Raw genomic sequence first — 16,559 nt, 5'->3', positions numbered from 1 at the left:
TATTAACTGGTAAAATGCGGTCTTAAATGTGTCTTGAAAAGTTACTTTATAGTAACTTCATGATTATGGAACTATTGTAAAAGCAATATTACATTGCAATTATGCAGTTGGTCTGAATATTATATGGTTATATAACGGTTTCAAGCTTTATATTAAACAAAATATTAAGCAAATTAAACACGTCAAAAACTACATACATGGTACAATAGGCTACAAAAATGTTTGTGTGTTCCTTCAGCCCCGTTGTAAATTAGAGAAAACCTCAGCTTAATGAATAAAATGAAAAAAAAGGGCATCTGATGCCAACAAAATGTCTGTTCAATTTGAAATATCAATTAGAATCTGGCTCAAAATGCATTCAGCTACAGAAGCTAATACTTTATATGGCAGTCGGTTTGAGGTCTTCTACTGAATCATGAATTTGAAAACTGGAATAAAACCTGATTTGAAGCCATTCATGCAGTTTTGTAAGAGTATCCTCAGGGTACACAGTGCACCTAACAAAGCAAGCTGGCCAGAATAAGGTCAAAACCCTACAGTATATTAATCTGCATTGAACAAGGACCCAATGGAAATATCTAAAACTAAGTAACCTCAATTACCATATTCAAGCTTTTGAAAACCATTCCATTAAATCTGTGAGGAGTCCATTAATTCAGGTGGTCCAAAGCATGACTAATATGACTGAAATGACTAACAAGAATCTGGCCTAGCCAAATGATCAATGCACAAAAATAAACTGACTAAAACAATACAAAGGAAACGGCAAAGTTATTTGGCCCCAAACAGAATATACAACAACAGAGTACCAGAGAAGAAACATGACTTGGTGCAGACTGAAAAATCCGACTGGCATCAAAGAAAAACGGATATAAACAAAGCAGCTGTCCAGAAAGAGCAAGATAAGTTTGGACTGACCATCTGTCCTATGTAGGATTTAAGAAAAATATCCCACATTTGAAACATTTTGTCCTGATTTCTGAAAGTTGGAGTATAAAACACAATTTCAGTATCTGGTAAAAAATAAATAAATAAATAAATGAATAAATAAATAATAATGCATACCACTTGCATGAATTAAGAACTCACAGTAAATACTTAATTTATAGTGTTTATTCATTTTAAGTTTTCACAATTTCATATTTAACTTAAATTTTAGTATTATTTCTTCTATCATGCTTAAGTTTGCAAATGCTTTGGCAATACAAACCATCTGTCATATCAAAGCACACTGGAATGGAACGGAATTGATTTTTAACTAACTGGAGCTGAATGGAATGGAACTGAATTGATTTTAACTAATTGGAGCTGAATGGAATGGAACTGAATTTAACTGTTTATTTGAACTGATTTAAGCTGAATGGAATAGAATGTAGCATTATGGAATGAAACTGAAGCGAATGGAATCGATGCAAAGCCAATTTGAGTAATTTCAATCCAAAGCAAAAGCAACCATTTCTATGCAACTCAATTGCACAGAAGTGCTTTAAAGCTCACACATGACAAAAGGGTTCAACTATTTTACATTTCGAATGACTATGTATCAATAAATCTGACCAAAAATGGGGAAGATGCTTAAGAGGCCAAATTACCTCATGAATAAAATAAATCTAAGCATTTACATAACTCTGCTGTGCTTTGTGACATACTAAACAAATTAAACCATCAGGGGAAAAAAAAAAAAAAACCCAAAGGAATCCGTGTATCATTCGATCATTCGTTTTTTGATTTAATATTGAAAGTAGAAAAATGAGAAAACGGCTCCTTTTTTGTTTTTTAGTTTTTCTCCAAAAAACGAGAAATGAGAATTCAGCTTAAATTTTAGTTTTTCGTTCATGGGTGGAAAAATGAATAAACAGCTTGAATATTTGCTTTCTACATGTGGGCGGGAATTAAACGCCCCTTTCTGCTGATTGGTCAGCCGAAGATCAAACCGTGCCTTCATCAGTTCTTCCGCAGTATCATGCAGCAGAATAATAGTCCTCCACTGCTGCAGTTGTACGGATTAATAACCCATTTTATCAATTTCAAATTTTTCATCAAACAAACAGACTAATGAATAGCTCGACACAACTCGTACCGGGGCAGAGTCTAGACAGGGCTTTCTTCTGTGTAGACCAGCGGTTCTTAAAGTGATAGGGGGTCCAAGAAATAATTTGCTATAGCCTAAAATATTTCCAGACTGTAAAGTCGTTTCTTTTTTATCATGATACATAGGCCTACTGTGATTTATTCCAAAGTGACTTATATGATGCATTTAATCTAAAATAATCAAAATTAAGCCTTTTAAAATACGAGTATTCCCTGTGGTTCATGTTTGTGGCACGCGCCAGAAAGATGCTCAAGGAGAACAAGACGCGCTAAAGCAGCGCATTTCTGTTGTTCCCTTTATTTTTCAAAGGCATGACATTTTGTATTTATTTTGAACGTAAATAAAACACAAGACTACATTATATAACTAACAGTAGGCTATTTAATATCTGTTGTTCTCCGGTTGTCAGTCAGAATGACAGTTCTTGCGTGAACATAGGTCAGCCCAAGTCAATTTATTATTTTTTCCTTTTTGTCTTAGTGTTTAAAATATTTATTTTGAAACAAATTAATTAATTTAAGCTGAATTCTCCTTTCTAGTTTTTTGGAGAAAAACGAAAAAAAAAAAAAAAACGAAAAAGGAGCCGTTTTCTTATTTTTCTACTTTCAATATTAAATCAAAAAACGAATGATCGAATGATACACGGATTCAAAGGACTGGCCCTTTATCAATGCCTTTGAAATTACATTATATATCCACATCATATGCAAATCACATAAACTGAGTAAATAACATAAACGATGCAAAATATGTGTTTACAAGTCCTCATCAGTCAGAAAAGCCTATTTCCTGACAAATTAACAAACAGAAACTGCAATACAATAACACTTGATTAATTGCCAAAGTTGCTCAAACTCCCTCTGGTGCTCTTTTGATAACATCTTTGATGTGGGGGAATTTTAGAGATTTCATGTTCTACACAGAGCTACCAAAAAAAAAAAAACCCCCAGCAAAATAAAACAGAAGCCTTGGGGATGCTAATGAGCATGCAAGGACTCTCGCAGGTGAAAAAAAAAAATGGAGAAAAAGAAAAAAGATCACATTCATAGTAAATCAGTTTCACCCAAGCAATCTGTACTAAACAAGTGAAGTCAAATGAGTGCATGTTTATGTAGAGGGAGGGAGAGAGAGAAATATTCAAGGTGATTAAACCCGGTGAGAGATGGAGAGGGAGTTGATTAAACCAGACTTCAAACAATGATTCAGCTGCAAATTTACCGTGCAGCAAGCTCAGGAGAGGTGGCACGTTGTTTGTGTGTGGATTTTCAAAGCCTCATAAAAATGACTACAAAATTGTTTAAAAAAAAACAAAGCGCTTTCTAGCCTTTGCTACTAAACTACAGGTCTGGCAAATCGCACAAACCGATCGCCTGGAAGCCAGTCTCTGCAATCGATCCATGCAATCTTCTGTTTGCGCTTCTAGAGCGCCGGGGTCGCAAGGTTCTGACCTGCTGGGGCCCCTCAGGTCGAGGAAATAAAAACGGTTACTTGTGGAAGACATTGCTTCTAACTCAGGTTTTGCAGGGTGAATCCTCTGAAAAAGTGTGCAGTAAATCTTGAGTGTGAGTGCTGCTAATGTCTGCTGTGTGTGTGAAAGTATGAGTGTCTTACCCGCTATCAGTAAACAGAAACTCAAGGTGCGTCATGTGCACTTCCCAGAGAGGGATGCTGTACCGCTGAGCCAGAGAACGAGAGATCCCATACACACTCTCATTCAATGTCCTACATAGAGAGAAAGAACAGATGAAATGATAGAACGGAAGATATATAGAATGACAAGACAGACAGATAGATAAACAGATAGATATGCATAGACAGACAGACACAGACAGACAGATAGATAGATAGATAGATCATTTCAATAACATTTTTCATGAAACTTTTTTAGAACACTCAAGCTTCAATTTTTAATTAGGTAAATTCAATCTTTCTAATCAAGGCCAAATTGGCAGACCCTCAAAGGCCAGGCGTAACATATTCCTATAAATTCAGATCTGTCTGAATCTACAGAATCGGTCACTTCATACTTTCCATTTATGTCACATTAGAGATGACATTACCATTATTCTAAAATGTGAAAAATATTTAAAAAAAATCAAAGACGAGTAGCTATCTTAATTTAAAAAGTATATGTTTTTGTAAAAGTATACAGTATGTTTTTTTGTGTGTGTGTGTGGTACACAGTACTTACTCAGCCAGACCCAGAATAGTTTCTTTCTTGTACTGGTTGTCGCTGCTAAATCTCTGGACATCAACTCCACGGCCGAGTCCCTGTAGCACCTGAGCTTGAGTAAAGTCTGTCAGTCTCTCACTGTATAGTCTTAACTGACCAATCAGGACCTGCAGTTCCTCATCCCCCCAATCACATCCAGCGTGGTCTGTCACATGCTTGGTCACAAGACGAATAAGCTCTCTAGGATCAGCCTACATAGAAACAAAAATCAAAGAATCAATACTATTTAAAAGGAGCAGCGAGTAAGACTGCAACAAAAGTGCTTAACTATGCAAAGCAGAATCTTTCACATCCTATCCATGAAAATGAATTGTACAGTGACAACACATATTCACAGTCTCCGATCCAATACCAATCAACTTATTCAACCATAAAACTTTCTATTTCCAAGATTAAACTAAATTGCGAATCTCAGATTCATAATGTGGTCTCACACTTCTCGACCTTTACAGTATATTGCCTCATTACTACTGTACACCATTGTAATCGTTATGCTAAGTAAGAATTTGAATTCAGTGTAATCTAGTTTGCCATGAGGAGAAATGAGCAGGTTAAGAGCCTTGACAGAAGAACGGAATCGAGAATGATTACTCACTAATCTATATGGAAATTATTACAATGGCATGTCATAAGTGTGATAACAGACTCTGATAATGGGAAGCTGTGTGGGATTGTGTATTGTTGAACTCTGACCATGTTCTGAGCTGACAATACGGACAGAAAAAAAGACAGTTTAGAGGTAAAGAAAAAGGTACAAGAAAATAAAAAAACATGAAAAGAAATGGAGCACAACGACAGACAGGCGTGTTAAGCAAGATAAAACACAGAGCAGGATAGAAGGATGAGAGAGAGATAGAAAATACAGTGGAGCGAGGAAAAGACATGAGGAGTGGTATCTAGGATGAACTAGTTTTGATTTTAAAAATAATTCATTGTAAACAAAAATAGTTTATGGTAATGTTAAATACAATTTTAATTAGCATATATTCAATGGTAATGTTAATAAACAATTATATTTAAAATATTTCAATTAATATTAAATATATTATACTATAATATTATAATATTATACTATTATAAATTAAATATTATACTGTATATTAAACACCTACTATATATAATCAATACAGTAAAAAAAAACATTGAAATTTGTTAGACATTTAAGATATTATTTAAAGACATTTTATATCCTGCATGTCTCTTTTCATGGTTTCAATTTCTCTGCAGGCAATAATTCACAGTACAAAATAAAACGTGATCAGCACAATCCATGTTCATCACAGTTTTTTTTTTTTTTTTACAATTATCTCTATACTATTATTGTGTTTATTTATAGTTTGAATTAGCTTTCAATTTGTATACTTCAGTTTACAATTTTAGTAATTTTGTTATGTGCTTGTTTTGTTTTGTTCTTTTTTAATATATTTCTATTTAGATTTAATGTATTTTTATGTCATGTCTAATCATTTTAGCAGTTCAACTTGAACTTATGTCAGATATTTTAGGTTTTTCATATAATATTTCAATTTTATTTTACGTTTATTTCTAATAACTGAAAATTATTTTTAATAGTTTTAAAAATTATTAAAAATAAAGTTTAAAAATAATTTGCATGCTGGCATCTTCTACTCTGGTTACTTCTACCAACTGCCACATGAATCTAGGCACAGTTTTATGGTTAGCTGTCCATGACCAGAACAGACCTGTGACTCATTTTTAGGTCCCCGGTTGAGAGCCACTGATCTGTGGGATGCAGAAAAGAGATGTGATGGATGGATATGGCAAGCATTTGAATCCCCTCTCCGAGACAAGGTCTTTCATGATGAAACATCTTTATCCAGCTATTCCCTTTCTGTCTCGGTCTCATACTTTGTCTTTAGAGAGTGAGAAACCAAGCATAAGCAAGACTCACTCTGTAGCTTATCTGTCAATTGCCATCCATCTTTTACTCTTCCTGTTGTTCACACCTGCCGTGTTATGTGCGAGTGTAATCGGGTTCTCCGCGGCACCGAATGCACATGTGAACTATAATAACAGTTCCTGTGGCTGATGCGCTAGGGGATTCAGGCAGGTTTTAGATGGTAATTACCTCTAATGATGTTAAAAGACCTTGTTGGATGGGTTAATGTGTGAGGTTCACTGCATATTTGCATGCTTTTAAGTCTGCAGTGCAGTAAAATAACACTTATCGCATTCTGCATTCGCATCGCGTCTATTTATGCTAAATGCCCACAGGTGTGTGTACGAGAGTGCAGAGGTGGCTGGTTTAGTGCCTCTCTGTAGGGCCTAAAATATAATGCTTGATCATTCACATTTTACGATTACAGTTTTTTGAATCGTAAATAAAAAAAAATGATAACTGTGGCATCTAAAACCACTCAAAAGGTTTGGGCGGAAAACTAGTACGTGCTTACAAACACCTATTTAAATATAATGGGAACGCAGGTGGGCTGAATACGTCCTTGTGTGTGTGTTTGCTGTAGGCTATGATGAACGGTTGCGTACTCAGTGGTTTGTCTGCCTTGCTCTCACACAATTATGCTAAACAGCATTTTGATTCCTTTTCTCAAAGAGGCGAGCAACTTGGCTTCACCCACCAAAGATCCAGCAGGATGGGGTTTATTTATAAAAATAAAAAAAAGGAATTTGTCTAAAGAGATTAAAGCCTCGCCTACTGATGCTTAATGCAATTAAAGAAAAGGACAAAAAATGCACATTGTTAAAAGGAACATCCATCAACATCAAATAAAAGGCTGATAACTAATCTCCGCATCCTCGCTGGTACTCAGAATGCAATATTAAATTACAAGCTTGCGCAGTGTATGACAGACACAGCACTGGCTGTAAATGCATCAATCGTTAATAATGTATTTATCAAGCAACAATATCTCTGTAAGCAGATTTCAAAGACCAAAGGTAGTCTTTTAGCTGTCGTGCCATTTTATAACCATCCTGGAGTTCTGTCTGTTATTCCACATTAGAGAATGGATGCGTGGTATAGTATACAGTCATGGCCAAAAGTTTTGGCAGTGACATAAATTTTGTGTTTTGCAAAGTTTGCTGCTTAAGCTGTTGTGGTGTTCATTCACATTGTTTCTAGGTTATTGTGTAGAGTGATCAGATGCATTTTAAATAATTGCTAAAAGCTTCATTGGCCAAAAAAAATAACTTTTCACAAAAAAACCTAATTTCACAGTTTTTTGATCCTGACACAAAATGACCAGCTAACATTAATTGACTAATCATATCAGCAGCACGTGTGAATGAGTACTAGTCAGGTGAAATAACCATCATAATTAGATTGTAAGGGCAGACTGATTGCTATAAAAGGAGAGAAGAAGCGTTTACAATCATTGTGTTCTTGTTAGCAATGGTTACCTCCAAAGAAACACGTGCAGCCATCATCGCTTTGCATCAAAATGGCCTCACATGCAAGGAAATTGCTACAAAGAATATTGCACCTGAAAGAACTATTTATCGGAACATCAAGAATTTCAAGGAGAGAAGTTCAACTGCAGTGAAGAAGTCTTCAGGACGTCCCAGAGTGTCCAGCAAGTGCCAGGACCGTCTCCTCCTGAGGAGTCAGCTACAGAATCGTGTCACCAGCAGTGCAGAGCTTGCTCAGGAATGGCAGCAGTTTGGTGTGAGAGCATCAAAGGGCAGCAAAGAAGCCCCTTCTCTCCAAGAAAAACATCAAGGACAGACTGAAATTCTGCAGGAAATACAAGGATTGGACAGCAGAAGACTGGTGCAAAGTTATTTTCTCAGATGAAGCTCCCTTCCGACTTTTTGGGACATCTGGAAAATCGATTGTTCAGAGAAGAAAAGGTGAACGCTACCATGAGTCCTGTGTTGTGCCTACAGTGAAGCATCCTGAGACCATCCATGTGTGGAGTTGCTTTTCAACCAAGGGAGTGGGCTCTCTCATAATTCTGCCCAAAAACACTGCCATGAACAAAGAATGGAATCAAAACGTCCCGCAAGAGCGACTTCTTCAAACAATCCATGCGGAATTTGGTGATGATCCGTGCATTTTCCAGCATGATGGAGCACCATGGCACAAAGCAAGAGTGATGAAGAAGGGGCTCGAACATAATTAAATTGAAATTTTGGATCCGTGGCCAGGCAACTCCCCGGATCTCAATCCCATAGAGAACCTGTGGTCAGTCCTCAAAAGGCAAGTGGACAAGCAGAAGCTCACAAATTGTGATCAACTCCGAGAACTAATAAGGCAAGAATGAATCGCCATCAGTCAGGATTTGGCCCAGAAGCTAATATCCAGCATGCCAGAGCGAACTGCAGAGGTTATGAAGAACAAGGCTCAACACTGTAAATATAGACTCATTATATTTTTTGCCAATAAAAGCCTTTAAAACTTATATGCTTATCATTCTTTTTCAGTTTACCATAGAAACATGTGGAAAAAATAATCTACAAATACTGAAGCTGCAAACTTTGCAAAACACAAAATTTATGTCACTGTCAAAACTTTTGGCCACGACTGTCCATGGCAAGATATTTAACCCTAGACACTCGAGGGAGATTAGAGACTAAGCAACAGTGGCGAATGGGATGCAGAAAAATATGATAGAAAATGTGTTTTATTGCAAATCTATAATTAATTTCTTCTTCACTATCGTTACCAATGATACTGTGTGACAAATTAGGTAACAAAATGTCATGTCAATTGTAATTGTATGTGTAGTACATCTATTAAAACTGAATCTACTACAGAAGATGATTAATTACAAAAGAATAGTTAATGGAATCTGAGTAGCGTTTTTTAATTATAATAAAATTATTATATTATTAATATTATTACAAATAAACACTACAGTTCCAAAGTTTGGTGGCAGCAATATATATATATATTTTTAATAAATTAATTCATTTATTTTAGCAAGGACAAAAGGACTGACCAAAAGTGACAGTAAATTAAAAGACTTAAAAGTACAAACTTTCTATTCATCAAAGAATCCTGAAAAAATATTGTATCATGGTTTCCACAAAAATATTAAGCAGCACAACTTTTTTTTTTTTTTTTTAAAGATTGATAATAAGAAATGTTTCTTTAGGACCAAATTAGCATATTAGAATTATTTATTTTTTCTTGTGGTTTAAAAAATAAAAAATAAAAAAGTAAAATCGCACAGAGTACATTGTTTTGTACAAAATCAAAGTTAAGAGTTTAAACTTTACATTACATTTATGCGTTTATAACATTAGCTGGTATATGAAAAATTTAATGTTTTAAATAATGTTTAATATAATATTCATTTACAGCATAGCCTAGGCTTTTTCAAAATTCTAAACCTCAATAAGACCAATTTGATGAAAATGTAACTTCCAGCCATATACAGTATATGTCCCTTTATAATGATTTTTGAAAGTGTTAATTTGTGTCAAATTTAGCGGAACAAAACCATGCGGAGTAGTGCGGAAAGAATTTGACAAAAAAAATCAGTTAAGAAGTTATTAAAAATGTTTAAAAATCAGTACAAACACAAACTACACTATATCAAAAGACTACTTTACCTTTGACTCAAACAAAGATCCATCTAAACTTAAGTAACTTCAAAGATCGCAGATCTTTTCTTTGGTTGATGAAAAGTAGAAAGCATGCATTTCTAGGGATGCACTGCTTTCATTTAAGACATGCGCTGCTTTCCATTTCAACAGAATCAGGAACAGAAAACAACACCGGTTATGGGAGAAAACACTTGCTCACTGTTAGTAGGGCGTCACAGTACAACAGGATCACAGACTCATTCCTACACAGAGAACATAATTATGCACTTAGATTTGAAAGAAACATCTTGTTGGGCTTAATTTGCAATGCAAAGGCAGCGTGCCGTTTGAGATGGAGCAGAATTCATCCAGAGACCCGACTGCACGCTCCTACAGCCTATAGGTCCTATTTACTTTCAATAACAACACGTACATGTGCTGCCTGTGATAGTGATGATATCTGAGGGGGATCTGCTTAGAAAAAAGGCAGAGAGAGCAAAGGAAAGCACAGGGATGGATGTGTGACAGGCGAGAGAGAGATTATGTGTTACGTGAGAGAGAACGAGGAGGTTTAAATTAAGAGAAAAGGAAGGATAAATGATTACCAATAAAAGAAATGGAGAGATGGAGAGAAAAGGCAAATGAAGAGACAAATGGATAAAGACGATGCAAATTTGACGAGATACAAACGGCGGGGGCGTTTGAGGTCTGTTGTACAGCTTGTCTGCCGCAAGAGACCGTCTCCTTCAACAAATATCAGCAAACACAAAGCGAAATGTCACTTGGAAAGAGAACAGATGAAAATAAAACAGAACATCATATTCTTTCTCTTTCCATCAGTGGTAATGGATTTTCTCCAGCATTTAACCAACGCCTCACAGAGGTACATTACCATCCATTAAGACAAGTGTGTTCATGCGGATGTGTGAATTGACATACGGTGTACAGTAAACACTGGCCACTTATTACCTTAGCTTTCCTTGGAGAAAAAAACTCTTAGTGCACATGTGGGCAGCGTGTGGCTGTGAATTCAGCGAACTTCAACCTTGAAAAGATCTACAAATAATAATTTCCTTCCATTACCTTTTGTATTGCTCTTTAAAGGGGAAGGCCATTCAAAGTTTCCAGTTCGGATGGGAAAGATATTGAAAAAGGGAACAAGCTAAAGTATATATCTTTAGAGTCTGTCATTATTTTATTTCCTGCCGAGGCGCGATCGAAACCGCTAAATGGACATAAAATGGAACCAAATAATAGACTTGTGGCATGCCTTATTTGAGTGTGTTTTTTTTCAGCAGGTGTTTTGTTTAATCGCATACTCCTGGCAGAAACCTGGAGCAGCCCTGGGACTAACTGCTCAGTGCTCAAGGGTGAAACAGCGACACAGGATCTCAGTTCACGGGTGTTTTAACGTTTCTTTTTTCTTGTCCTTATACAGGGCGCACTTAGCCTGGCTTTTGACTTGAGCCATATAGTTTGGTCATTATCACAGCTACACTACTTTTCAACAGTTTGGGGTCAGTAAAATTGTTTAAAGATTTTTTGTGCTTTTTTCAGCAAAGATATATTACATTGATCACAGTAAAGACATCTCTAATGTTACAAAAGATTTCTATTTCTAATAAATGTTCTTCTTTTCAACTGTATATTCATCAAATAATCCTGGAATAAACAGTTCACAAAAATATTAGGCAGCAAAACTGTTAAATAAATAATGTTTAAGCACCGAATCCTTTCAAAATTGACCCCAAACCTTTGAACGTTAGTTTAATTATCAAAAAAAGAAGAGATCACCTCTATGACATGTAAACTGACAAATCACAGTTTATTTTGTTTTTATGTCCCCCTTCAAAACATTTAAAGGGATAGTTCACCCAAAAATAAAAATTCTGTCATCTTTTACTCATCCTCAAATGTGCTTTCAAACCTGTATGACTTACTTTCTTCAGCAGAATACAAAAGAAGATATTTTGGAAAACATCTATATTTTTAGTAATATATAAATGTCCTTGAGGTTCATTGTTGTTGGACCCCACTGTTCTTCAAAATATATTATTTTGTGTTCCGTAAAAAAACAAAATAAAGTCATATAGGTTTGGAACAATGTGATGATGAATAAATGACAGAATTTTCATTTTTAGGCAAGTAAAACTGCCACTTTGCATACTGCACACTTGATCTTCCCAGAAACAGTGACTTTGTATCTGTGATCTTTGTGAAACTATATGACAGAGCTACAGTGCTGCTTTATATTTTTCACTCTGCGATATAATTACAAGAACATTTCCCTGTGTGTTTTTTTTTTTTGTCATCCAACCTATTCAGCCCGTAGCTAAGCAGAGAGCTGGAAACTAAGTGACAGCTCTCAGAAACGAACTGTGAAGACTGAAACAAACACAGATTTATATTTTTCACTCTGCGATATAATTACAAGAACATTTCCCTGTGTGTTTTTTTTTTTGTCATCCAACCTATTCAGCCCGTAGCTAAGCAGAGAGCTGGAAACTAAGTGACAGCTCTCAGAAACGAACTGTGAAGACTGAAACAAACACAGGCCGTTTCAAGCTCACAAGAGCAAAAAGTTTAAAGACTTGAGTTCTCAGAATTAGCTTGCAGGTCTAGTTCATTAAAAAAAAATGTCTTCAAACTGTCAATCTTGTGTCAGCAGCAGCCAAGTGTTCACTGAAACTTTGTCTAAATATTAAAATATCATCAAACCACTTCAGACTCATAATTTTCTTTGTGTATTTGTCTCCTTTTCTAAGCCATATTATGTAAAACATTTTCTGTACGCATTGAAAATGAATTCACCTGTATTTACAATCTATTCCACTTCTTAATAGATACTGTTAAAATGTAAATTATGAAAGCTGGAAGCTGTGACACCGTATTTATATGTAATGTCTGAGTTTGTGTCGACATTTACAGGCACTGCAATCCTCATCCAATGTAACTCGACTTGTGCACTTCTAACGAAATAAAAAGTCTCATCTCAGTAAAACGAACTATCCTGTCCTCTCAGACGTTATGTTTTTGTAGCAAGTTCTCTTCAATTGCATGCACAAATGTGGCGGCGCACGCTGTATATCACTTAGCTAAAGCGCTAAAGAAACTATGAGCATGCAACGTGTGAAATAAAATTAAAACACCAATAAATCACATAACTGGTACTTTGTGTGTTAGCTGGGAAGGATTTGCATGAAGGTATGATATTAATTCTATTCAGGAGCAGTTTCCATGTGACTATTTGGGAGCAGTGCCACACAATCCTTACTTGCATTACAAGCATCATTATATGCCTCATTTTGACAATTTCAGACCTGCCAACCTTTGAAAAAAATTCAAAGTCTAGCATTTTGACATTAGCCATCAATAATTAAATTATTAAAAGAATATAATCAGTAATTATACTCACTTAACATTCGATTTTTAAGGCCATGTTTTTTAACATTTCACAGGCCTTTTTTTGTTTACGCTGTCAGAAATAAAATATACTAAAATTGTATTTTAGCCCTTCACCTCATGAAAAATAAACATGGTGTTACACGTGTTACATTAAGTACTAAAATGTATTATTATCATTACCATGGTAAATTTGTGGTTACTGCAATTTTACTACAAATACTGTGGTAAACTGTGGTTACTGTAATAAAACCATGGTTAATTTTTGAAAAAGGCTGCCAGGCTGTTGTACTCCTAAAGGTGAAACTTTAGCATATTTTTTTTCTGGCAGATTCATTAACAGCAATTACAGAACAGAACACAATCCATTTGAACTTTTAACAACCAGTTTAAATAAATTTACTTGCCCAAACTATCCTATTTAAAATAAATATTACATGTAGACAAAAGTTTGGGGTTTGTAAGATTTTGTAATATTTTTTAAATGAGTCTCATGCTCACCAAGGCTGCACTTATTTGAACAAAAATATTGTAAAACAGCAATATTGTGAAATATAACCATTAAAATAACTATTTTCTATTTTAATGTATTTTAAAATGTAATTTAAAATGCATCTGTGATCAAAGCTGAATTTTCAGCATCATTACTCCAGTCTTGTACTCCAGTCACATAATCCTTCAGAAATAACTCTAATAGCCTATAATTTGCTGCTCAAGAAACATTTCTGATTATTAAGCTATTGCTGCTTCATATATGTGTGGAAACCGTGATGCATTTTTCAGAATTAATTGTATATATAGTAACAATGATATGTAATGTAATGTAATAATGTGGCAATGGTTTCTTAAGATCTACTTACGCTTCTGATGCTTTTGGGAAATGCAGCCCCATTTGAACAAACACTGTGACTGAGCCATGCGTCAGCAGCGAACGCTGTCTGTGATTGATTGGTTCTGTCTTTTAGCATTTGCGTGTGTTCCGATGAGCAGAAGAAATAGTTCTATCCAACACAATTGTTTGCTAGTATAGTCTAGAAGCATAGTATAGTATAGAAGCATATCAAATTTCTTGATAAATAAAATTAGTGGTTAAAAAATTGAAATTTAGAATCGTTAGAATAGTTTAGAGTGACAAATCATACCAGCGTACTTTAAGGTCAAAATGCGTACCCGCTAAGCTAAATGCGTACAGGTTGGCAGGTCTGCAATTCTTCATAACTCCATGGTTCACATCATAAACCCGTGAGAAAACTTCAAGCCTTGATGTGTTAGCCAACTAGCACATACAGTAAACGCTGACCTATGATGAGGATGCTAGTGCTCATCGTAATGATGAGGGGTTTTTTTGAGGCCGGTGGTCAAGAAAGCACGGTGTGAAAAGAGAAGACCGAGACAGTTTTACTTCATTGTTAACTAACAAGTCTTAAAGGGAACTAAGAGGAGCATGCATCATTATAACACAGAGAGAGAGAGAGTGAATGAGAGTTACGAGGGGAACAGGAGGGAGATATGCTGAGGTGCAACAGAGGGTGAAAATGAAAGATGGAATTATGATAATGGAACGGAGGGAGAGAGTAAAAGGAAAAATGAGAAAAGGGGCATGCAGAGAGAAGATGCAAAAATTTGCAGGGAAGCGGTAAAGTGCTGTCATGTGTAATGCAGATAAACCTGAAATATTACAAGAAAAGAGGAAAAGAATGACACCATAGGAGCTGTGTAAAAGAAACAGAGGTGGAATGTGCAGAGAAATGGGCAAAACAAAGAGAGAGAAAAGCCTGATACCGTTTTATCGGTCCGTTTCAAGGTGAGAACTTTTATTGTATCGCTAATGAATTCTGTTCTTGACACGTGTAAGTGTTTGGAAAGTTGCTAAAACGCTAGATAGAGAAAAGTGTAGGTGCACGCTTACTCGGTAAAGTGGGCTGCACTTGTCTTTAAAGCAGGGTGCGAGGCGGGAGTAGATCTGAAGAGAGTAGTAATACGCAGCTAACTGCAGAGACAGTGCTGATGGAGGCTGCTTCTCAAAACACGTGTTAGCATCCAACACCTGAAATAGGAAAAGACAAAGAGGTGTGTTCACACTCACACTGAACACTAATTTAATTTGGTTTCCAAAACTGATCTTTAGGAACACTATTGCATATACAAGTATGCAGTTCAAAACCACTGACTCATTAACTACATAGTGAATTTTACATAGTTTGTTATATGTGAAAAGAGCAAAAACTAGCATTTTTGTGCACTTTGTGGGTTATTATTCTTATTGTTAACAAAAACAAAAGTATTTGCGTTAACCAAAATAAAAACCAAAATAACTAGGAAAAACTAGGAGACAAATTATTTAAAAATTAAAAATTAGCTCAAATTAATTTTAGTTTTACTTTTAAACATAGTACATTGTAAACATTTAAACAACTCGCCCCAATAAACATGAAAATGCCACTTTAACTTTGGCAGCCCTAAAATGCTAAAATGAACTAAAATTAAAACTTAAACTCAAACTAGAAAACAAACAATAATAGAACATAAAGATTGAATAAAAACATAAAAATTTAAAATTTGAATAGTTTATTCAAAACTATCATAATCCAGGCATGAAGTCACAAACACAATGCACCACAAATGGCGAACTATATATGAATTGGATCGGATTGCAAAAATCAGATTTCACTTGTTATTGCAGTTAACTGAACCTAAAACCCTAAAAAAGCATTTATTTTTATATGAAATAAAATAGAATATTAAAACAAACTGATTTACTTTCATTTTAACGTAATGTACTAAATAGGGGTGTCGTGATATACGATTTGATTGACGATAATCGTGATATTTTGACGATAATCGTGATATTTAAATAATGAAAAATCGTTATCGCGTTAATTAGGGGCAGTATAGGTGATATATAAAAATTAATAGTACACATACATATATTTTGTATGATGAAACATGGAGAATCAAAACACTTTTTTTTTCATGATTTCTATAGATATTGTTATAGATTGTCATTGTGAATTTCTTTTTGACCACAATAATCGTGTCGTTAAAAATCTGATATCATGACAGCCCTAGTACTAAAGTAACTAAAACTGTAGATGGGCTGTCCATTTTTTTGCTCTGTTTGAAAAAAAAAAAAGAACTTTTTAAAAGTGTCAAAAAGAAATAGGCCATGAGGGACATTTGACACGTAATGTTCATAATAATCAGGATGAGTACTTTGAGTGACTGGATGCCTCAGAAACTCAACCCATGAGGACCATCGAGGCTAAAGTAGTAGAGGAAGACAATGGCCACACTAACAGCGCATCAATTTCAACCCACCTTCAC

At 35.2% G+C, this 16,559-nt stretch overlaps 1 protein-coding gene across 1 annotated transcript in view; it reads right to left on the bottom strand.

Annotated features, from left to right (window-relative positions):
* The window catches only part of nbas (NBAS subunit of NRZ tethering complex), a 164,115-nt gene that overhangs the window by 66,951 nt on the left and 80,605 nt on the right, over positions 1 to 16,559 (bottom strand). The window contains exons 30-32 of the mRNA XM_016295011.1: positions 15,145 to 15,282; positions 4,284 to 4,516; positions 3,704 to 3,814 (exon numbers count right to left, since the gene is read on the bottom strand). Of these exons, the coding sequence (XP_016150497.1) occupies positions 3,704 to 3,814; positions 4,284 to 4,516; positions 15,145 to 15,282 (482 nt within the window). The remainder of the gene's footprint in view (positions 1 to 3,703; positions 3,815 to 4,283; positions 4,517 to 15,144; positions 15,283 to 16,559) is intronic.

The sequence above is a fragment of the Sinocyclocheilus grahami genome, unplaced genomic scaffold (assembly GCF_001515645.1).
Source record: "Sinocyclocheilus grahami isolate Dianchi unplaced genomic scaffold, SAMN03320097.WGS_v1.1 scaffold15.1, whole genome shotgun sequence".
Classification (NCBI taxonomy): Eukaryota; Metazoa; Chordata; class Actinopteri; order Cypriniformes; family Cyprinidae; genus Sinocyclocheilus; species Sinocyclocheilus grahami.
This window is presented reverse-complemented; position numbering and strand designations above follow the sequence as displayed.